The sequence below is a fragment of the Lupinus angustifolius genome, chromosome LG06, assembly GCF_001865875.1.
Source record: "Lupinus angustifolius cultivar Tanjil chromosome LG06, LupAngTanjil_v1.0, whole genome shotgun sequence".
NCBI classification, from domain to species: Eukaryota; Viridiplantae; Streptophyta; class Magnoliopsida; order Fabales; family Fabaceae; genus Lupinus; species Lupinus angustifolius.
Genome location: NC_032014.1, coordinates 418,054 through 443,193, shown reverse-complemented (window position 1 = coordinate 443,193; position 25,140 = coordinate 418,054). Strand labels below are relative to the sequence as shown.

The 25,140-nt window shown below is 31.3% G+C and overlaps 3 protein-coding genes across 6 annotated transcripts; all 3 read right to left on the bottom strand.

The window, feature by feature from the left end:
- On the bottom strand, positions 617-23,376 carry LOC109348583 (ethylene-responsive transcription factor ERF020-like). The gene is made up of 3 exons (XM_019589072.1): positions 23,367-23,376; positions 20,827-20,833; positions 617-1,358 (listed from the first exon to the last, which is right to left on the bottom strand). The coding sequence occupies exon 3, from the start codon at positions 1,322-1,324 to the stop codon at positions 785-787; it is 540 nt and encodes a 179-aa protein (XP_019444617.1). The 5' UTR covers positions 1,325-1,358; positions 20,827-20,833; positions 23,367-23,376; the 3' UTR covers positions 617-784.
- LOC109348581 (light-mediated development protein DET1) lies at positions 7,976-13,317 on the bottom strand. 3 transcript variants are annotated; one of them, XM_019589066.1, is made up of 12 exons: positions 13,254-13,317; positions 13,056-13,164; positions 12,237-12,664; positions 11,920-12,148; positions 11,321-11,494; positions 10,382-10,450; positions 10,166-10,222; positions 9,741-9,827; positions 9,493-9,657; positions 9,262-9,357; positions 9,064-9,163; positions 7,976-8,325 (listed from the first exon to the last, which is right to left on the bottom strand). In XM_019589066.1, exons 2-12 carry the CDS (start codon positions 13,140-13,142, stop codon positions 8,186-8,188), a joined length of 1,632 nt encoding a protein of 543 aa, XP_019444611.1. In that variant the 5' UTR covers positions 13,143-13,164; positions 13,254-13,317; the 3' UTR covers positions 7,976-8,185. The 3 variants fall into 3 exon arrangements, with proteins under 3 accessions (XP_019444611.1, XP_019444612.1, XP_019444613.1); XM_019589067.1 differs by having other exon boundaries at positions 9,741-9,821; XM_019589068.1 differs by having other exon boundaries at positions 11,321-11,464.
- On the bottom strand, positions 15,902-23,782 carry LOC109348582 (putative esterase/lipase HI_0193). 2 transcript variants are annotated; one of them, XM_019589071.1, is made up of 13 exons: positions 23,491-23,605; positions 22,562-22,661; positions 22,247-22,273; positions 21,468-21,558; positions 20,947-20,990; positions 20,457-20,555; positions 19,762-19,819; positions 19,618-19,673; positions 18,765-18,866; positions 17,749-17,814; positions 17,238-17,359; positions 16,847-17,018; positions 15,902-16,160 (listed from the first exon to the last, which is right to left on the bottom strand). In XM_019589071.1, the coding sequence occupies exons 2-13, from the start codon at positions 22,622-22,624 to the stop codon at positions 16,092-16,094; spliced, it is 969 nt and encodes a 322-aa protein (XP_019444616.1). In that variant the 5' UTR covers positions 22,625-22,661; positions 23,491-23,605; the 3' UTR covers positions 15,902-16,091. The 2 variants fall into 2 exon arrangements, with proteins under 2 accessions (XP_019444616.1, XP_019444614.1); XM_019589069.1 differs by having other exon boundaries at positions 15,904-16,160; positions 19,618-19,670; positions 22,562-22,696; positions 23,491-23,782.

The window sequence follows — 25,140 nt, the reverse complement described above, 5'->3', positions numbered from 1 at the left end:
GTATCTTATTCATCAAGTAATATAAACTTATATATACAGTGTTACACAAGAGAATATAATATCTTTTTTGTACCTAATAATCAACACAAATTGAATTTTTGTCAAAGTGACCAATTCAAGTGATGAATGACTTATCTGAAATAACGACAAGAGGGTCCATAGAGGATGTCACATAGGAAGCATAAAAAATCTGACCACCTATTATGATCTGAATTATGTACTGGTTTTGTCTTTCCTGTAATAGAGAGTGTAATAGAGAGGATTCCTACTCTAAACATTCACAATTTTTGTAAGGGCGTCATCATTTCTTCATGATAGACTGATAAGAGGCTTTCTAGACATAATTAAGGATAAAATACATTACAGTGTTTAAACTGTCACACTCACCACTCATGTCTCATCTCACCCTCTATCTTAGCTATGTGTATACATATTTGTTGTTCCATAAGTTATAGACTTTATGTACCATATACTGTGATTGACGACTAGAAAAATAATTAATTATTAATTTTTTAACTTAAATATATTTTTTTAACTAATTATGAGTCAAAAATACATGTAGTAACACAATTTATGGGACAACAGATGTACTCTCAAATTTGAGGAAGCATTTTTCCAAATGCATTTCCTTCTTTTTTTCTTTTCATATTCTGTTTTTTTTTTTGCTTTTGTGAAAAGAAGCAAATTGGTGTGTGACCTTAATAGAGGAGCACTAGCTACCAATCTAATCTATACATTAACACATACAAACCAAAAAAGACTACTCCTATAACTATAAGATAGTTTAAAGATAATCTTCTACTGAAATGTTCAAGGCCTTCCCTTCTCTACAACCATCTTCTTCACTTCCTTGAGAATCATCACCCAAATTCTCCCACCATAATAAATCACAATCATCATCATCATCATCATTTTTCTTCTCATATTTACTTTGTTCTACAACTACCGTACTTGTTTTTCCTGCAATGTTTCTGGCATCAACATCCATTCCAACATCAGAAGCAACCTTCTGAATTGACTTTGGTGAAATGTCATCATTTCTATTTTGGAAACCATAAGAAGACAATGTCTGAGGAAAGTTGAGTTTTTCCAATAATAAAGAAGAAGAAGAAGGCTTTCTTAGACAATACACTGCCACGTCATGTGCCACCGCCGCAGCTTCCGCCGTAGCATAAGTACCTAACCACAAACGTTGTCGTGTTCCTGGAACACGAATCTCAGATACCCACTTGCCCCATTTTCTACGTCGAACACCATTCAACTTCTTCTTTGTGTTTGTAACTTGATGCAGCGATGAACAAGTACTACTACTCCAACTACTCATTGATGGTGAAAAAGAGAAGAACAAGTACTACTTACTACTCTTTCTTTGTTTCTGTGTATTGTGGTGTTTGGAGAGGTGATGATTGCTTTATAAAGGGGTGGACCAATGAAGCAAGGTCAAATTATTCAAAGGTCAAAGTTAAATAAATGGGTTTAGAATCTGTGAATGTTACTTTCGAAAGTCCTTCAACTTGGAGTTAAAACAATTATGTTTTTTCTTCTCATTATTTGTCTCATTTATATGACTATTATTGTATTCAATCGGAGTAGGTTGAAAAATATCTTAGGATGTGATCCAATGTTTTTATATATAATTAATAATTATGTATAATTATATTTAAGTAATATTCTTATCTTTTTATGAACTGAAATGAATAAATATTTTCGTCTTTTTTAAATTATGTTAACAGTTCAGTTTACTTTCTGAATTACTACGGTTTAATCGAGTTTATCATGGTTAGACTACAATATTCTTGGTTCAAAGTGATATAACCTCTCATTTGGTTAAGACTACAAACCAGAATCATTTTCATGTTCGATTAGTGGTCGGACTGGTTAGACCGCCTCATCCGATTAGATTATCATAACATTGATTGTATCATCAACTATTTATATTTTATTATCATTAACTCTTTTAGAAAAAGTAATACACATAATTAATGAATAATATGTTGATTATGTATAAATTTTATACTGATAATTGACAAAGTATAAATATTATATTTCATTTTCTTTAAATAAAGACAAAATTAACCAAAAATTATCCATCAAATTAAAATTGCTTTTTCTAACATATAGAGAACTAAAGTGATGAATTTAGTATAACAAAATACTACTGAATAATACTTATGCATAAGAAATTTTTATATCATCATAATATCATTTATATATTAATTATTATTTATTTTTAAATAAAATAATATATTATAATAATAGATATGTATTGAAAGTGTATATAATAATGGGTGAGGAAGTGAGGAAATAAGGTAGTAGAGTAAATTAAAGATGTTGATGTCCTGGATGAGAAAAATATGTATACACCATAGTATAAGAGTTTGTATGTTATCATTACATTTTCTACCATTTATTTTTAATTATCATTTACTCTTCATAAAAATAATTCAAATAAATGATAAATGATACACTAACTATATATAAATTTTTACATTGTGGATCGATCCATATAGATTGTAGATTTCAAGTAGATTGAAATTTGGTGTATGCCATTATATTTGTTTGTCAACAATGGCACAAGGATATTCCAATGCTTCTATTTTTCCAGTCGTGGATGGAGATAGAGATAGTATCATATTATGTCACCAATGACGTTTCATGTCACTTGTTCTTTATCCACTTTGCTAATTACTATATATTCCATTCACATAATTACAACACACAACAATAAAATTATTACTACCAAGTATTAGAGTAACTTCGATTCAAGATTTATGTTTATGTTATAACCTATAATAATAATTTATTATCAATTTTTGGTATTATTAAGAGTGTCTCTTCATATTTCTTATGAGATTCTAATCTCTTTTAGGATTCGTGACTGTCTCTCCCAATAAGTATCGCTCACAAAAATCAAACTATAGAATCTTATACTACTAGACCAATACATTGTTGATTAATCCATCATCAATTAATAATAGATCAGTTTACTGGGCCGTAAAATCTTATAAATATAATTTAAAAGAAATATAGCTACTGTTTTTAAAGTCTTATCATTAATAATATTTTTTTGGTACATCTTGATAATAATATAATATAACGTGTTCTACACTTTTTTGGCACATAAAAGGAAAATAGTCTAGAAATATTGCATTAAATAATGTATGTGGTAACTATGCAAGTGATTTAATGTATGTATATAAATCTTTATATTGGTAGAGTATAATTTTACATTAATTTGTTTTGTGGGTTTTCATTGAAAATGGATGAAAAATAAGGAAAATGGATAAAGTTCTCTGTTCTAGTGGCCAACTTGTATTTAGATTTTAGAGTGTAGTTGACCACTTCAATTTCGATTTCAAACTTTTATGACTAACCATAAATATCTAAACCACATCATACACTATGTCTACGTTTACTCACAAAATAATGCAATTTTATAACACTGTCTTCCTTATCATATCACCATTTTCTTTAAACCATTTTCTTTTTCACAAAAAAAAAAAAACATCATATTTCTATAACTTTTATTTTTAATTAAGTAGTAGTTTTTAATTTGATTGGGATACAAATAAGGATAAGTAAGATACAAGATCTCCATTTGAGGTATTAGACACATGTTCGAATCAAGTATAATTCAGTGAGAAGAAAGAATAACCAAAATTGTTTGTGATTCTATCACCATCTTGTTTGTATAAAAATTATTTAAGTTTGTGATTCTACAATATAATTTACCATTCTGAATTTCAAATCGAAACATTATGTATTTTAAGATGAACAATGAATATTAAATAAATTGGTTAAGATTAATTAGAACTTAGAAGATAATTATACTGAATTTTTAATTAGTCATATAATTATTATAGAATTTTTTTGTTTTGGCCATCCATATATATATAATTATACATAATTATAATACTCAATATTTATTATTCTTACTTTGTATCGGATTAGCATCCCTTATATTATTATAAATGCATTTGCACGAATACATTTTCGAACAAGGTTTAAACTAGGTCAATATAGTCGTGGACCGATAATTTTTGATAAATAAGCTGATTGATTGGACCACTTCATAATCATGACAAAATAAAACAAAAAGTAGTTTTCATAAATAAATAAAAAACTGAATAAAAAGTGACATACAATAATACAACAACCTTAATAAGACAATTTATGGTGATTGTCTCCAATGTAAAATAAGAGAAGCAGCATGAATCGACTATATAAAATTTGAAGTCCATTTAAAATGTAAAGTTAAGCCATTACCATATCTATATATTATCACACGTGGATAACCCTATGAAACAATGAGGTGTCGATGATAAGACAAAGATGAAGTAATAATAGAAATAAAAATGAGGATGGGTGAGGATAAAAGGAATATTTTGATATGGGAAATGACATAGGCGATGATGTATAATTGAGAGTGTTGGACTAGACTATGATCATGGAGTCTTTAATTAGCGGGGAGTTCCATTGTCATCAGAGAGTCATAAGTGAAACATCACATCTTGAACAAAAACCTTAAGACATTAGTTCTATGAGTCTTTCATTTCCTACTTATAAACTCTTTCACTTTTAACCGCATATCCAATGTGAGACTTCACACTTGAATAAACCGAATAGAACGTATATTGGTCCTTAGAGTTTCCATAAAAAATTGACGTAAGATCATTCATTTGATAGAATCAAGTGAACCTTACACAAGAGTTTCAGGAGGTGCACCTACCATGCTAGTTACTAAAGTCTTCTCTTTTTCTTCATTTATCCTCTGAAACTCAATTCCATTAACTCACAATCGAAAATTACGGGTTGATGCGATTGAGGTAGTAGTAAACCAATTTGATGTTGAGTGCATTTAACTTCAAAACCAGATGCTAATTTGATGGAGAGGTGATGATTGCTTTATAAAGGGGTGGACCAATGAAGCAAGGTCAAAATATTCAAAGGTCAAAGTTAAATAAAAGGGTTTTGAATCATATTAACTACTAGTTGCTGATTGTTACTTTCAAAAGACCTTCAAGTTTGAGATAAATTAAGAGTATAATTTAGTATAAAGATTTATAAGTTTTAAATTTATGTATTGACAGTGTGATATATAATTAATGTATCTTTTATCGTTCATTTGTATTTATTTTTTTGAAATATTAATAATGATTGAAAATGAATGTTGGATGATGTAATGATAGTATAAAAATTGTTACATTATCAATATATATACCTTTTCTCAAGATTTATATATAAATAAGATTTAATAATAATTAAATATGAATGGTTGTAAATGAGAATAATAATATGTCATATGACACAAATATCACAAACTAAAGACTATAAATTAAGCAATAATTATCAAACCAATTAAAATTGCTTTTTTAAAACATCAAACAATAAAGTAATGAATTTGATATAACAAAATTTAGTACTGAAAAATATTTATATATCCATACTCATATTTTAACTATTATTACTCTTAAATAAAATAATACAAAATAATGTATTGAAAGTGTATATAATATTAGGTGATGGAGATATTGGATTAGGAAATAGGGAGGAAGCAAAGGAAGTAGGGTAGTAGAGTAAATTAAAGATGTCATATCCAAGTTTCCAATTACATTGAAATTTGTTGTAGACGATGGACGGGAATCTTCAATCATGTCACTGACTAATCACAATGAAGCAAAATTAATAAAGTTATGAATATCGAATTTTTTTTTAACTGACATAACATAATATGATTGGTTTGGGACAGAATTTGGGACAAAGTTTAGAATAGTAGATCCTTATCCGTCAACACAAGGATATTCCAATTCTTCTATTTTTCATAAAGATAGTATCATATTATGTCACCAGTGACGTTTCATGTCACTTGTTTTTTACCCACTTTGCCATTTACTATATATTCCATTCACATAATTACAACACACAACAACAAAATTATTACTACCAAATATTAGCGTAACTTGGATTCAAGATTTATGTTTATGTTATAATAATCCATAATCAATATAACGTGTTCTACACTTTTTTTTGCTAAAGTATATTAGACAAAAATATCTTAGAAAAAAATCTAGTGTTGCTAAAAGTCTTATCTTAATAACAATATAACGTCTTCTACACTTTTTTTTGCCACATGATAAGAAAATAGTTTAGAATTTTCGCATAAAAGAATCTACGTGCTACCTATATAAAGTCAATTTTATATTTCGATAGTATTTTACTTTTTGACTTAATCTCATATGATAACCAACAATATATTAGTTTAGTGATACAAGACTCTAATAAATACTCAAAGTTTAAGGTTCGATTTCTGAGAGTGACACTTGTTAGAAAGAGCAAACATAAACTCTAAAAGATATTAATTTATTACCCAGAAATATGAGGGAATATCCTTAATAATACTAAAAAAATCTCATTAATAAATATAATCTAAAGACCTAAACATAATTTAAAAAGACTGTACAAATTTTTGTAATAATCAAAACAGAACTCCTTTATATAAAATGTTTGACCTACTTAATTTGTTTTGTGACTTTTGAGAAATTAGAGAGCCAAACCCAGAGAAGTTCTCTGTTCTAGTGGCCAACTTGTGTTTAGATTTTAGAGTGGTTGACCACTTCAATTTCTACTTCAAACTTAAATGACAGACACTGCTAACCATAAATATCTATGTTTCCTCACAGAAACTGGAACATGTTTCTTATTACATTAAACGATTAACTTATCCTAACGGAACATATTATCTCATATAGTTATTATATATAAATAGAAAGTTTTATATAGTTGGTAATTAAGTAATTTATCTCTTTTGTTTTTTTTGGACGATAATAAAAATAAAACATTAAAATAGTATTATATTATTTTTAACTTTAAATGAACCATCTAATTCAATTATGACTTATTCCAGTTTAAATAAGTTTAATACAGTTGGATCAGCATTTTCCCTATTCAAAACAGTTCAATCACACTTTCATAGAGATTTTCTTTGGCAATCAAATGCGCTAAAATGCGTTATGGACCTCATATATTAGACACATTTTAGAATCTTTATAATTAATCTCATGGAAGAAAGAATAGCCAAAATTGTTTCACATTTTCACTATTTATGGTTCTGCCACATTCTTGTTTATAGAAAAATATTAAGTTTTAGAATTCATGAATATGTCTTAAGACTTTGAATCAAAATATCATTTTAAAAAAAGAATGGGGTCTCAAAGACAATTATAGTTTTTTTACTTATCTCCAAAGAATATCTAAATCTATTCAGGCTTCTTTTCCTAAAAAAGGAGTGAGGAATTACATCTATGATATAATTAATTATTACCAAAGTTAAATCAAAAAATTTATGTATTTTAAGGTGAACAGTGAATATTAAATAGATTGGTTAAGATTAGAATATATGTATAGTGAATTTTTCAAGTAGTCATATTATCATTAAGATTTTTTATTGAAGTCAGACAATTTAAACATGAAGAATGAATGTGGATAAGGAAGATTCTCAGAGGGTATATTTTATTAAAGTCAGACAATTTAAACAATTTATTGAATTGACAAAAACATATTTGAAATTTGTATAAATATATAATATATATTTTATTAGATGAAATATATGTTAAACTAATATCAGGAGAAAATCTAGAGCAAGAAAGATATAACAAAAAATATATTTAGAAGATGCAAATATATTGGATTGTTGTATAAGTGTAATATCTCTACATTGCAAGTGTAAATATATATATATACACCTCATTATTTATTTGTACCTATTCTCTCTTCTTTGAAGATGCAATGATAAAAGATAAATGATATAATGACAGTTTATAAAATGAATGCACTATCAATCCTCTTGTTGTGAGTTGATTTTTAGAGGGAAAGAAGAGAAAGAGAGAGTTTGAGAGTCATCTTAAAAGTGTATTTCATGGCTCCGGAATTTTTCTCTCCCCTTGCCTTCCAAAAATCAACTCCCAAACAGACCTTAAGACGGATAGGGCCAGTCCCATTCCCCAAAGGGCAACCGGTTCAAAAAGCCCATTGTAATCCGTAGCCAACAGCAACAAAAATAATAATTAAAAAGACAAGTTGTAGTAGGAAAAGTAGTGAACTGGGCTACTTCTTAGTTATTAGTTTAAACATTTTAGACAAATTTGAGAGCAATGATTAGATGGTGATTGAGTGAAAAAGTTGGTGATCATCTACGAAAGTGAATATTTACAACAGAAGGGTGCAAGAACAGAGTCTGTTGAACAGAGAGAGCAAGTGGCAGAATTGGATGAAAAATAAATGAAGATATATTCTTTGCACGACCATCCATACTACCTCCTTCAGGACCTATCAAAATCATAATCAAAGTAAACAAAAACACTCATAATCAAAGTAAACAAAAACAACTAAAAAAATACCAATTTTCAATGGTCAATTCCTCTCATCAATTATATCTCAAGTGGGTAAGGATTTGTATGATTTGTATGATGGTGGGTCTTACATAGACAAAATTAAGCCTGTGGTGTCCGTTTAGGGAGCTTTTAGAAGGTGTTAGACGATGTAAAAATATTACTTGAGTTCCTTAAATTATGTGTATCAAGTATTAGCTTTGAACCCATATAAGCAATAGGTTCTCAAACATCTAGGCTCTTGAGACTCCCTCACGTGAGCCTTTCTTCTCATAAGATTACTTTACCCCTATTGCTAAGACTCTACAGATTCTACTGCCACGCGAGGCAAGAGTAGAGCGTAAATAAATGGGATTTTGGGTTTCATGAGTATGTGGTAGAGTTTTAAGTTAAGTTGAGCCTTGAAATTAAAAGAGTTGGATTGAAATTCTAAACGAGACTCCGCAAAGCATTGCTATTAAGACTCGGCTCTTAACATAAGCCTCCCCACAAGACTCCCATTCTGGGTACTCCTCAAGGCGGTTATCCAAGAAGCTATTTTACAAAACAAATAGTGCTAATTTTTTATCAACAATTACCCATTGCACTTTACGGTATAAAGTGCATCATCCCCCATTGCATCTTGTTATTTTGATGTAAATAAGGCAATAAGGTTGAACAAAAAGAAAATACACACCTGGTTTGATTTTAAATTTGAGAGAATATGGATGCCTTCTTAAAATGAACTTGATAGGATGATCAGTTGATTGCCTATGCCGATCAGTTGCAGAAATCAGCTGCAATAACGGGAAGAATAAAAAAGATAACTCTTAGCAAGTGAACAATGGTCTCACTGCATGGCAACAAGACAAGCAAACATGAATATAAAGTAAACCTTATCATCAAATCGGAAAAGAGATTGGTCAAAGTAAGGAGAAGGACTCTGTGACTGACAGCTGAAAGGCAAAGAGGCAAGCATCTTCTTCACAAACTGCAAAACAAGAAACAAAATTTACACACAAAACACATCATCATGCCACACATTGACAGAATATCTCTTTTCTTTATCTTGAAGGGATGGAGGGAAGACGTGATTACAAGGTAACAACCGCCATCCACAGTTTACCTGTGATGAGCTGCTAGCCTTATCTTTTATGCTCCGTAGTTGTTCCAGTGCATGAACATTATTTGAATGAGATGATATGAAATTCATATGCATTGAATTTCTTGATGTTGCATGAAAGTGGTCACAGAACTGCTCGAACAACAGATAAAGTTCGTCTGCTGAATTCTGACAGAATGTAAACAATGAGTCAGAAAAGACACCAAGACACTGTAAACACATAATAAGCACGAGAAGAAAAACAAATTTACCTGATAAAAAGAAACTATTTCAGTTGTGTCCATGTTATATACTGCGACGAAAGCTGGGTGGTGATCAGCATTTCGTGACACCTGAGGCTTCAAAACATGAAGGGTCAACATATTTGTCATGCTACTTCAACAAAAGGCATAATGATTCCACTCTAGTATCCAGTCCAGGTTGAAACTTTCTGGAATATTTAATCAGTTAAATAGCTAAGAGTAGAATTGTCTGAGGCTATGTGGCTCTAGTTCAAGGAGGAAGGGAGCTAGATACTCAAGCCATATCAACAAGACATTATACAATTTTTACTTTATCTGGTTCTCTCCTCATGTTACTGTAAGTAACTTATATTTTTACTTACTGAGTGACTTTGAAGGGTATTACTGAGAAAGTAGAATGAAAAGAAAGTAAATAAAAAAAACATAGAACTCACCCCTCCATCTACACTACCAAACTTGATTAGCAAGTGGTGTCGGTCCAAGAACTGCACCTGTGCAGGAGTTGAACGCATGCAACTTGTTACATGACTTATTGTATGCGCAAAAAAAAAATAGTGTAAAAATGATTGAATCATTAATAAAATGTTCTTGTCAGGATGATAAAACTATGACAAAATTGTTGTGTAAGATGAAAATGTCTCAGACTCTACCTTCCAGATAATCAGATCAGCGTAATCTTGAAAGTGGAAGTAAAATTTCTTCCGAAGTGTTTGAATCCTCTGGTAGACACGGGAAAACATGTAAAGCAGAATAATAAAAAAAATGAATCATGTAAACCGGAAAAAAAAAATTGAGAAGATACAGAGCTTAAGTCATGCAGATAGAGAAACCCAAAAGTCTTCTAAAACCATATCTCAGAAACAGGGAAAGTCGAGATAGCAAAAATTGCAGAACAGTAATTAGGAGAAATAGCAGGATAAACATTTGACAAGGTATAGAGATATAGCTCTCATTTACCAAGCTCCATTTTTAGTCATTTACAAATATGAATTGCTTTATACTACGAAAGGATGGGTGATATGGAGATGCAACAAATGGAAAATAACATAGTAGGAATTATTGGTAAAAAATTATAGTTTAGGAATAATTAATTCCTCAGTTAGTTAAATACATAAATTAAGTCAATAAGTGGTCACACTTTGAACACAGCTCATACACTAAGTGGTTAGATAATAAATACTTTATAATTGGAAATCTTTTTATTAAGAATTCCTTTGTTGCAACATCTCCTAAATTATCCAAAAAGTGTGATTGCATTATAATGGACGTATCGGACAACAAACCAGTCCACCCCCACGTACATCTGCCTGTAGACACAGAAATATGCATGTACGTATAGAAACAAATAATGTCCATAAACATAACTCACAAGCAAATCTTAAAATGATTTGCTGTGAAGAATAAAAGGAAAGAAATTGAAGCTTGAAACATCATAGAAAAAAGAAAAAGAAACTAACATTTTGAAACAGACGATGTGCCTACGCCCTTCCAAGATAAAATAAAAAATGCCTGAATCCGTAACAAAAGTGAAAAGCCAAATGAAACATGGAAAGAAGGGATTGTGCAGTAAGTAAATTTAGAAAACTAACCAAGTTATCATCTCTTTCTTCATTCCATATGCTCTGAAATATGAATGAAAGCAATCGCTGCTTAATACCACTTAAAAAAGAACTCCCCGGATTAGGCTGTCCTTGATGCACGTTATTTTCAATGTGGCCCCCAGGCAACTGATGCTGTTTATTTTTGTCAGAAAATGCCATGCCCTGTCAGCAAATTACTGTCTTTTATGCCACAAAACCATCAAAACAGTGTATGAAAGTACTTGATATAAACTACTGTAGATAGAATTTTGGTTGACATGTGGAATAGTATAAAGTTATATATCAAAATTGAGCTCGACGATTCAACAATCAGTAAAGGATGATTAAGATGCAATGACAGACATGCAAGACCATAAAATTATTATTTTTGAATCACTGTAACAGATTTGAAATGCATTTCCAAGATGTTAACCATACGCACCTGTGATTTTAAAAAATGGAATTGTGAAAGCATTCTGAAAAGAATATTTAATGCAATAAAATTTATGGAGTTTTCACCCCAGAACCCACAATTCATCTAATGGCACACACAGCAAAACACTAGTCCAGTAAAGCCAAACCAAAAGCTTGAAATAAATAGCACTGACCTGAGCATTTGAATTGAGAAAAAGTTGATCATCTTCACGGCAGAATTCCCCAATAGCACGTACATCAACAAGGTTCCCAGAGTCTCTAATTTGGAGAATGTGAATTATTTGATAGCGAAGTGATACAATTGCCAATAGGTCATCATACAAGAACACACCCATATTATGGGTCAAATTAACAAAGTCATTATAGAAGACCTTATCATCAAGGATAACTCCGTCTTCCAATCTAAAAATAACAGGCTAGAAATCAAAACAAAATAAAGAAAAGGACATAAATACAAATCAACCAAATATAAAAGAAGCTGAGTAAGCACCTCAAGAGGATAAAAGTTATCTTTTCAATTGAAGGGACACCCTGGATAGCTCCTCCAACAGCAGGTGCATCATGTATTTGAGCCGTAGAAGTGGCAAATAGTCCAAATTGATTACCCTCCATGTAAAGAAAGAAGTCTTTACATATACGTTCATTGCAAGAAGCAAGTGATACAGAGTATAATTGAGTGAAAAAGCTCTCAAATCTCTTTGCTTTGGATGGCAAATCATGTTTATCACAATCTTCATCTTTGCAAGAAAAAGAAAGCCATCGAGGACGATAAACAATCAAGTCTTGGTAATTTCTGCTGAAAGATATAAGGTATTGACCATCATCAGTGAATTTACGAAACGAATGGTCTGGGCATTCAACCTCATATAGCGTGTAACTGGGTACCAAATTTTCATAGAATCGCCGGGCATAATGAACCTGCAAGGATTAAATGACACCTGCAAAAATTAAATTCAATTCAGGTTCCTTCAACAGAGGAACAAGAAAATAATTTGGATAAAGAAAGTAACTTTTCCAATAAACATAAGCCAAGTCATGAGAACCATAAGAAAACATTGACATAGGTAAACCTAGAACTTAGACACTTATGAATTAACCCTACCCACTACGAATGCACATATGTTGTCCCACACTTATGACCTTATTATCGATTAGAAAATTACTTCAAAATTAAATTTTAACCCTACCCACTACATATATTGATTAATGGGTAAAAGAAAAAGAGTCTTACAAACCTCTTTGTTGTTTGCATTAATTGATTGTTGTTTTTATTAAAATAAGAGTTGGAGAGAGAGGAAGAGGAAATTACAGTGGTGGAAGGAGGAGGAGTGCGAATTTGACGATCGAAAATCCTAGCTGCAATATTGCTGCTACACTTTTTTCTGTAGGAGGACATTAATTAACGAACTTAATAGTTTCTGCACAGAAAGTATATTATTTTGATATCAGATAATTGCTGGTTTTAATATTCCTATATATATATATAAATAGAAGAGGGGGTGGTTACCTATAAGCGGCGTTGAAGAAAGTAAAGGGAAAGAAAGAAGAAGAAGAAGAAGAAGAAGAAGAAGAAGAAGAAGAAGGGTGTGAGGTGTGAGAATGGAATTGGAAAAATTGAGAGAATGAATAAATGAATGAATGAGATTTGGGGATTTGTTCGAAGAGGTGTGGAGTGATGGGTTTTTGTTATTGGGTATGGATATGGATATGCCACGTCACCCCCACCTTACTTTACACTTCTAATCTTCTTACCTCTACTCCCCAACCACATTACACACAACTCCTTCTCATCACTCAGTATAACATTATTTACTTAACAATCATTATATGTTTGGAAAATTTCTACTTTCATATCTCAAATTTATTATATTTTACTAAATAATAAAAAATAAATTATTTTCTATTTTTATGATTTTTTTAATTAGTTAATACTTTTTTATTAGATTGAGACACAATAAAATACTAAATGTTGGCAAATACTTAATTTGAATTTATTATTATACTAGTATGTTGATAAGTGAACCTACATTTTTTTATATAGACTATATCATGTTATATTTTTTAACAAAAAAATATTTAAATATAAGAAATGTAACATGAAACTCAATTATTAATTATTTGAAACATATGATAGTATTTTTGTACCATTAAGAGTATTTTTTTTACCTTTTTTGAGTAAGGAGTTAACCATTTTAGGATTCATAAGTGTTTTTTCTAACTAATGTTGCTCCCACAAATTAAATTATTGATCTTTTAGTCATCATGAGAATCTAATGTGACTTTATACTACTTAATGGTGAAACATGTAATAATTGAAATAGCACACAAGAAGCTTCATCATCTTATATCCCTAATAATAAATTATCCCTAATAATAAATTGATGGAAAAGAATGAATATATTTAAAGAATTTGTAAAAGTTTCTTGTACTTGTTAATGGAGAGGTAAAAAAAAAAAGATAAATTTGAAATATAAAAAATTATATAATGATGGTTACTAATTGATTTAACTTTAAATGCATTATTTATGTTTATTGGTGTAAAGATTAATATACAATCAGTATATCATCTAATGTTCATTTATATTACCTTTTTATAATTAATCATGATTAAATATGAATAATGTAAAAAAAAAGTATAAAACTCACACTATTAGTGCATACATTTTTTTTCCTCTTAACTTTATTGAGATATAAATATAAGTATATATATACGTGCAATATTTATATTACCCGTGTAATGGTGTCATTTATTAACAAAAAAAAAATATAAGTATTAGTGCACACTATATTTGAATTTATTATTATACTAGTATGTTGATAAGTAATAATATGTGATTTGTGATTATTCGAAGTCATATAGGTCACTTTTCCCCTTCAGAATACCCGAGTTTGAAACAGCCTAATATTGGAGGTTAAGATGTGTTAGTTCAAGTGGTACATACTTAATTTTCTTTAAGCAAGGTCTCGAGTTTGAATATTGTGGATGAAAAAAATATTCGTTGGAGATTTAGCCTAACATACCTAATGTTCGTGGCTCGGACATAATTACTTTCAATACAATGATATTTATGAGAAACAAAAAAAAATGATACCCTTGCACTATAAATAACTACTTTCTTTTAAGGTATGTGATTGTCTCTTCTGCTAAGCCTCATTTTCATGAATACACGCTATATAATACAGTTTGAGAGTTAATCAACATTATATAAAATGGTTTGATCACAATATATAGATAAGGACTTTTTTTTAAAATCAACATTCGTCCACATCCAAATTTCCCTAACATAGTAGCATTCCTAACATCTTTCAATGTTGGAATTCAAATTCACATATCCGTAAATACCATCACCAAAATAACATACAAGGAGGAACCGGCAATCATGGCATGGGAACTTATGAAATGAACAACGTTGTAATGATTCTAGCAAAGCCACACAGTCTTGGAAGTAAGCCTCATAACGTGAACTGTTGGCTAAAGTTGAATTTTCACATGGAATGTTTCTTAAAAATTATTTTTTTATTTTAATGATAAGAGAGAAGTAACAAAAGTATTGCTTTGTAAAAAATATGATTGGGTACTAACACATTACAACAAATAAACCCTTTTACTTATCGTATAAATGGACATTGAAATAACTGTATTTTAGGATGGCAAAGTGATGAAGCACGAATGGATTTCCTGCAAAGTACAGAAGGAAACAGTGGAGCACATCTACTGTCCCACTTTTTGTATCATCACCTCTTATTGGTTGAAATAAAATTATTTAAGTTAAAAATGCAATTATTAAATATTTTTCTAATAATCATATCTCTTGGCACAAGGAGTTACAATTATTAAATATTTTTCGAAGAGGACTTGTTTTTTGAATGCTTATACACATGTATAATTAACAAATAGGAAATCAAACACAATTATAGGCATTTGATACGGAGAATCCCGGATTAGAAGTATATTTTAAACATAATCAAAAAAATTCGGGTATTACAAAAATGAGCTTTCAACTTCAACATCTTACGCCAAAAACAATTGAAAATGATCCTCTTAATTTTCCTTCAATATCTATTACCTAAATACCTTAGATTCAGGATTTTAAGATACTCAACATTTAGGATTCCTGCATACCAAGGACATGTTTTCACTTCTTTTTGAATGGAGTAATGGTAAAAAAAAAATAGGGAGGTTTACAATTACAAAAGTAAAAAAAAACCGAAGTATATACACAAGGGTCAAATAGAAAAAATGGGAAAAGGAAGAAAGAACATTTAATAATATCAAACTCTGAGGACAGCCCCACCCCAAATAAGAGAGAAATTAGATAGATGAGAAGCTTACACATTTGTAAACTCAGGACTTGCTTCCTTGGAAAGAGGATGACAGTATCCTAAAGAGTCCATCTGGGTTATCAGCATGTATCTGGTGGTAGAAAGAAAAAAAATATCCTCTTTTAAATGTCATGAGCAAGCTTCCCAGAACAAATTCATCCTCATGATATGTTTAATACAAACCCTCATGAAATAAATTCCAAACTTCATAAAATAGTGCACACAAGAATATTGGACAATAACAGAATATAAGCACGAGCTAAATCATTACAAACATGTACTAGTCAAGTAATCTTAACAATTTTGTATCATTGCTCGCAATGCATGATTATTTAAACAAACCCCGCTCTCACTTCTGAATGATGAGTGACCAAACATTCAATATCTCATCATCATGCAAGTTTTCAAAATCCACATCCTTTTTCGTTCTAATTATGGGTGAGAAAAACTATATTTTCATAATTGGATCATATTATTAGCAAAAGATTCTGCATTTAGTCTGTTAGCTTAAAATATATATGGCTGCTCAGAATACTCCCTTTTAATCTGTTTGTTTTTAGTTTATTTCCGTCTTGTCCTAAGGGAGGGCGTTTAGTCACACAGACATGAAAAAATGTACGTGAAATGACCAAGAGACAGGCCAAGGATCCTGATGGATAGCCTGCCATATTGGAAAACTCACCACCCACAGCTATTCTGTAAAACATGTAATGCTCTATAGTTACCCACATTATAATCCACACTCTAAACATTATAGTCATACAAGATATAACATACCCAGTGGCCAGCATCTTCAAGGACATGCATATTAACTCCTGCTCCTTCTTCGGCGGCCAGCTCCTCAGCAGCATGGATTCGCTGAAGGTCTTCAAGAGCCCACCTGTGTAAGCTCCTTTCTGCTTTCAAAAAGTTCACATGCACACCACTAGGTACATCTTCAACAATTTTCCTATGAACACAACCATCAAATTTTATTGGCTCCACACATTAACCATGGAATTATTTCTTCAGCGATATAGACCATATATAACTTTCATACAAGACCTCACAATATCACTAACATTCATACTGAAGGCAGGATGTGAGCCCCATCTCTCAATCAAGGAATTGAGGCTGATAAAATAAATATATTACAGCAAGCATTGTTATCATGGATCACAGTAAGTACCACAAATTTGTTCCTTCATACGATCGATACATTTCTGCAATCCCCATCAGGTCAAACGCCCATGTGAAGCTAGACAATTTAGAATCAGTGGAGCTGGTAGGCCGTAGGTTTGTCACTACCCACTACATGAAAAAATAAATAATAGAGGGACATGAGGCATCAGCCAAATGAACATGTGTTGTTTCTCTCTCAATTTCAGTGTGAATAACTTAATCATCAAGAATTCAAGACATCAAATCTCTTTACATTATTTTAATTATTTACTCAGCCATCACTTGAAAATATCACACACACAAACACACACACATATGTGACAACTCACATTTTACTAATAGAAAAGCAGAGTAGTAAATGGATAATGTCCTCTAAGTTTTAGCTTCACCAATCATGGCCTTGTTTATATTATCATCGAGACAAGGACAAGTATACAGTATCCACCTATCAATAAACACAATTTTTTTGTACACGGATTGAAAACTGATCAATACCAAATTATAACATGGTTCTGTACCTGTGCCACATCGTTGGAAAACCCTTGATGAATAAGAGCTTTGACAACATCCCTCTTTGAAGAGACCTTCCATAAGTAAAGGATCAAAAAACAAAAAAATAAACTTTTTATAAACCAGAAGAGTAAATCTTGATGTCAATTTATTTCTGTCGAAGAGTCCTAGATAATGTAAAATAACTATACAACAACAACCAAGCCTTGAATAGCTCTAGGTGGGATAAACTACATAGATTGAATGACGCCATAATGTACAATACCTATAACAAACTGAATAAGCATAGTGGGCATGCACATAATTGCTGAAAACTGTATTTTCCCTCTGTATTTATTCTTTTCCCTTATCTATAGTTCCCTATGTCACCTTTCCTCAATTCTCTCTTTTATTTGACAGTGGTTTGTCCGAGACCACACCATACTCATAATTAGGGAAAAGCATCACACAAAATTTGACATGGTTTGACTAATACACATACATCAACAATAGACAAAGGATCAAATCTTCTATCCAAACAAGGTTATAGTATAATATATGTGGGCATTCAGAAAACTCTGAGAGGGTCTTGCCCCAGATTCCCTTCAAGACAATCAATTTCACTCTTATTTTCACTGACAGTCTTATATTCCTCAAACTTCCCCAATGCAAGGATTTATTGCCCATGAGAATTTGTGTGACAAGCAACCTCTTCTACACACTCCAATTTCCTATTAAAAACAAATAATCTCATATCTTTACCTCTTCTACACACTCCAATTTCCTATTAAAAACAAATAATCTCATATCTTTACCTCTTCTACACACTCCAATTTCCTATTAAAAACAAATAATCTCAATATCTTTAGGCATACGTTAATGTTAATAACAGTTCAAATTTTGAATCTACCAGGAAAACAGGAAAGTATCAATTTCAAGAGCATCAGTGCAACACATTATCTCAAATGAATACCACCACCACATCCATTTTCTCAAAAGACATTTTAATTGAGAAAAGAAATAGAAGAATCAACTGAATAACTACCTCCTTTGGCAGAGTACTCAGAAAGGATATGAGTTCTGCTGGGTGGTCCTCACCGTCTCCTCCTGCTCGAACTTTTCCAGGGGTTGCATCTAGAGACCATACCTTGAAATAGTATAACGTCAAGTATGCAACAACTCAGAGGCACTCATACATTATTACAAGAAAAAGGAGAAAATATAATCACAACCCATGTCAACTTCGACTTTTCTTCCCTACCAAGCTTTTAATAGGCTTAATCTGTCATTTAGTTCAGTTTTTAAGGTCCGTCTTGTAAGATCTGGGAATGGGTTTCAAACATGGTCCGCATTCAATCTCTATGGCTTTCACATGAACCTAACTGGATAGAATCCACGGATGAATGGATATTCTTTTGTAGTAACTCACACCCAAGATAAATAACTTGAAAGACAGACTCAATCTCAGATTTTAGAACCAGTGAAAAGATCCTTAATTAAATTAAATGAGAAACTCATAATATGCAATTTCTCATGTATTTAATCCGATCTGAAAATCTATTCAGAAAAACTCTTCTGTCATTACATTCTCATGATTAACATAATACCTAGAATAGTATAATAAATAGAGACTGAAACACCTAATCCTCTGCAGGTTTAAGTTAATGCATCGTCACAATAGTCAATAAATTCTTATTATGATGGGAGATTCTCCTGTGGCTTCTCAAACATATATTCTAAAGTATTAGGAATTAGGATACTCAAGGGAAACTACTTTCAATACAAAGAAAAACACCATATTTTAAAAAGAAAAACAGCACTGCATATTTTCAATACAAAGATCAAACAGTTTTGAAGTTAGCTCAACACAAGCAAATAGTCATCAAATTTGGGCCTACTTTCACTGGCCGAGCAAGAGGTTTTGCAGCTTGGTCCACCATGCTCAAAGCAACTGCAAACAGAACAGTCAAAGGTAAAAATGACTTATGAAGGAAATGCAGAAAAAAACATAAGAAATCAGTTAACAATGTACCGTAACTAACCTTTTCCTCCAAAACTATGACCAACTAACACACGAGGTGTTATTCTTAGTTCTCTAACCTATCCAGAAGACCAAAGATGATGTCGTTACAAGACAGGAAAAATAAAGTAAATGCATGCTTAACAATATGCCCCCCTAACAGGTTAGTGACAGCATTCTCGAGGACCATAAATCATTGCATCTATCTACAATAGGTTGGATCTAATTATTAATCAAACAAAATCTAGTAAACACAACAAGAAGCTTTGGCTACAACTTCCAAGGTTTCGTATGATTAGTAGAATAATTCTTAAAGACAACATATTTTGATTCATTCTTACAAAATAAAATAAAAACACAATTCTAATACCAAGGAAATTGGTGTCATTTAACATTTCAAAGTCAAAGAAGTACAATCTATTGCAACTAAAAATCAAGGGAACTGAACAAGTAAAGCCGAAACTAATCGCAAAAAAATAATTTGGGAATTCATTCAAACTATGTGGAGATCATAAATCATGAAAGACAAAAGAGGGGTCAGGATGAAGCGGGAATCACCAAATGGAACCCAAATGCCAAATGGTTGAGCACTGGGTATTCCTATTCCATTTTCTAAAACTCTGATTCAAATCCCATTAGGAATGATAGACCCCTTCTCTATTCTAAAGCATGCTAACTACATAAATATGATAATAAAAGATGATAAAGAAAGTGGACCAGTTTCAAAACATCAAGAGCAGCAGATTGAACAGTATGGGGACCTCTCTTCTTTATTGACGCTGAATCACCATGACATCGCATGTCTACTAAAAGAAACTGTCAATAAACATAAAAGAATCAAACATGATTCAGATTGATGTAAAACTAGAATGTTCTTGTATTGCAATCCCTATAATCAGAATTTAGGATGTCCAGAATACAAACTGTTAATAATACCTACCATTTTAAAAATTTGGCCCAACCTTACAAGGTTTTCACTTGAAGTAAAAGAACAATTTCTTAAATTGGTGGCAGTACATGGTAAATATTTCTATACTGGGGAGGGTAGAAGTACGTAGTCTTACCCCCACAGGCGGAGAAGTAAGACTTAATGCCTAACATAATGTAAGTGGATCAAAATTAAACTCAGCCATAATGCCTAACATAAAATACTTATATGGAAAGCAATACCTATCAAAGCTTAGCATTGAAATGTACTGCAAAATACCTGCCATGTAGGAAACTCTTGTGCCAATCTCCTGGCAAAAGATCCTGAAATATCAATCTATCAGCAGTGAATTTTTTAAACCAACAACTCGTTCTTTCCCATTTATATCCCCTAAGAACTAGTCATACTTCCTTCAAACCCGGACATCGTAAATCACATGAAAACTATAAGGAGGAAATTAAAACAAAATTAATGATTTGGCCTCATAAGGAAGCTAAAGGTAAGTAATCACTTGTCCTTTTGAGTTTTGACCAACATAATACAAACTATTCCTTTAACAAAATCACACATGCTCATGGATGCTAGTGATGAACTGCCATGTTATATATATATATATACATATATATATATAGAGAGGCCTGGGTTAATCCAAAATTCTTGATTTCTTGAGAGTGTGTAGAGAGATAAAAGTAGTGATTAGGACGAATATGTTGTTGCCATATGATAAGCATCTACATTATATACAAACAAGCCACACTGCAAAAAATGTATCATATAAGGGTTGAGTAACATGCACGCACCCCAGTTTTTCCTGCAACCTAGGATTCCATGCAGAAAAACAGCTGTTGGTGGAGCAGGTAAAGACCTGTCCATAACAGAACTCCATCTCACCTGCATAGCAAAGTTTTTTCCTATGTATTAGTCTTTTGAAAAGAATTTGCTATCGTATCCTCTTTGTAACATTACCTAAAAAGCATAACAATGAGATTCATTCACTTCTTGAATATGAAAACTGACTGTTAGACATAAGGTTTGAACTGTTCAACATTTTACAAACTTTAATCTCGACATTCTAGGACATATTTTAATCTTAATATCAGTAATCAGTGAAGTATTGTGAGTAATAGTTTAGCTATTTCATGAAATCACGATGGTAAACTATCTAATTGAGGTAGTAAACTATTAATTTTAGTTCTTTTTTCAGAAGATACAATCTTTAGCTTCTCCAAAAGTATTTCCTTTTGTAAAAAAAAGAACCCTTACACATAAGGGAAGCTTATACACTTAACTTAACATCTAGCATTCTGCACTAAATAATCTCAACTGAAACACAAATCTTATGTTTAGCCTAAAACATGGTACAAGTGAAATAGAAGCCAATGAAGAATATCTTCTTGCATTGTCACTTTGTCAGCAAAGAACAATTAACCGATATATGAATTTAAAAATGAATACACCACTCTCTGACCCTAATAGATGGAACAGAACACAATATGACAACTAGAAAGTGAGAAAATTTACTCTCTGAAACAAAATCCTAATAGATAGAATGGAGAACCAAGGAATATGTAATACTTACAAGTGCCCCTTGAATCAAATCATATGCCTGCCAAAAAAAAAACACTTAGTTATAACAAACAATGATAGAATTATATATACTTCTTTTTGTAATGGAAAGAATGCCATAAAGATTTTCTCACCAGTAACTTCTCAGTCCTTGTTCGTTAATCTGCCTACTCAACATATTATACAAGATCCATGGTTGGCTTATTTTACAACTAAGAAAATGCTATGAAGTATTTTTTTTAGTGTTGTTGTGTTGTTATCTTTCAGTGCCAAACCATAGCAAATAAATTAACCAATAAAAAATGCATGCAATGATCAGTGACATTACCAAAGTACTAGAAGAGGTGGAGACATCTCCCCTTTGTCCCAGAGCACCGCCAACTAATGCCATTGATATGGTCCGGTCTTTAACTCCGCGGTTAGAGCGGCTAAGAGCTAACCGAGAGACATTGAATTTGTCATTCTACAGAAAAAATGCAGAGATAACTTATGAGAAATAGAGTGCCAGTACTTGTACAAAATTTCATTTGACAACGTGAAACTAAATAGGAAGCTCTGAAGGAAACAAAAGCAACAGGATATTCACTTAAAAAGAAGCGTTCATATAAACCGATTTAGTGGAAAGATAGTGATTCTGTCACACATCTCAAAGTGAAGCGAAGCTCAAATGCCTAAATTTACCATGACAAGCAAAATTCCCAATGCATAGAAACAGTTGAAGTGACATAACTCTTTGCAATAATGAATTTGTCATTCTACAACAAAAATGCAGAGATAACTTATGAGTGTCAACATATCAAAAAGATAAATGACCTTATAATTGTACAAAAAACTAGTTGATAATAGTAGAAAATTTAAATGACAAAATTGCAGTTAAATAAAACGAAGTTCTGATTTCAACATTAGCGACATCATATTTGGTTTGCAACAATCATATCAACCGATTTAGCAGTAAGATAGCAATTCGACAGGTCAATAATTTCTAATGAGCAAAGTAAAGTTCAAAAGTTATGATAACATGAGCAAATCTCAAAACCGAAATTGACTGCTACATATGTCAAATTTTCAATGCATATACTACAATACTGTAACGGTAACATTAGCAACATCATATTCGCTTCAACCAATACAACAGTTACAATTAAATATAGCTTCACGCCTAGACTGTACTCAAAATCCAGCACTGTTGCCATTGAAGTAACGGTAACAAGTAATTGAAATCATAAAACGTTGTAAGGGATGCGGAAATGCACGCACCTGAGAGAGGCGTAGAACTGGAGAGATGGCGTTGGTATTCATCCATGAATTAGATGGAAACTTCGGCCTCCTATTCGTGGCGGAGGCGGCGGCGGCGACGGTGGCGTAGGAAGGGGAACAGTTGGAGATAAGCGACATGTGAGAGGAGGAGCGAAAGGAATGGAGAATGCAGATCGGAATCGAACCTCGCTGGCGAAGCAATCGAACCTTCTTTTCTCTCTTCACAACGAGAATGAGCAAATACACGCGCTCTTGCCGACTGGAATGTTGACCGTTTTTATGCTTAAATTTTGACCTCTATAAATGGCAACAGCGTTTTTTTCTGTTATTATTACTCATATGATAACAAAGTCTAGGTATTCACGCCTTTCACAATTTGTTGTTTGTTTCTCACATATCTTTGCAACTTAGGCAATTATACTGAGCCGGAAATATTCATAGGTATGTAAGATTATTTTTTCTAACGATTATTTTTTCTATTCACAATATTCAAATTTGAGACCTTATTTGAGGAAATTCAAGCATGTATCACTTAAACCAACAAGGTATACCTTTTACAATTTAATCATACTTCTAGTTTTTATTTATAAATTAGGGAAAACACAACTTAAAACTTTATGATACCTTTTATAATTAGTTATCATGAGACTATTTTTCATCCTACTTATTCTTTAAATTGTAATTGTTGTTCAAATTTGTCAACTAGACCCAATATAAAAATAATATTAAATTAACAATAATAAAAAATTATGTCATATATTTTATTTTAAATTCACTACAATATATTACAATTTTGTGTCTATTTCTTATATAATTTGTATGTTTGTTTTAGTTTATATACAAGGTAACATAATATTAAGTTATATATATTTTTTATGGTGTATTATTAAGGTAAATGTCTAGTAGTGCAATGACTCATTAGATCCTTAAGATGATTAAAATGTTCAAAGTTTGATTCGATAGAACGACATTTGTTGGGATGAGCATTCGCATACTCTGAATTAGTTCTTTACCTATAAATGATGAACGGGTATCTTTGATATATCAAAATATATTTTCTATGATCCAAGACAATGTTATAAGATCTTTCATACAGTGAATTCCTATTCGAATGACATAACTGCGTGAATAAACTCACTAACTAATCAATTTGGGATTCAGTGTTTGTTTAATTTAAATATTTGGATCTATAGACAAAAAAAATAATGTATTGTTTGGTGATTTAATTTTTAAAATGACAATTTTTTATTTATTTTTAATTTTACATTTTTAAGTAGTTATTATTTTTTGGGTATAGTTATTACTTAGAACATCTCAATGATGCAACTTCTTTTTCGTTTTTAAATGAATCTTACTGATTATTTTATACTTGTTTATACTTTCTAACAACTTAAGCAACTCAAACTAAAATCACGCCAAATGGTGCAACTCTATTTCGTTAAAATTTGGACACACAAACATAATCACATTTATATTTTTCTTGTAATATTTTTTTTCCATTTTTTTAATATCTAGCTTACCGTTGCGAAATAAGAACAAGACAACTCTTTTTCTTCTCCAGTAATAAACTTGAACAAAAAACATATGTATTTCACTAATAACGATTTTTTTATTACCATTGTGGGTGCTCTTAGGATTTCTTGTGAGACA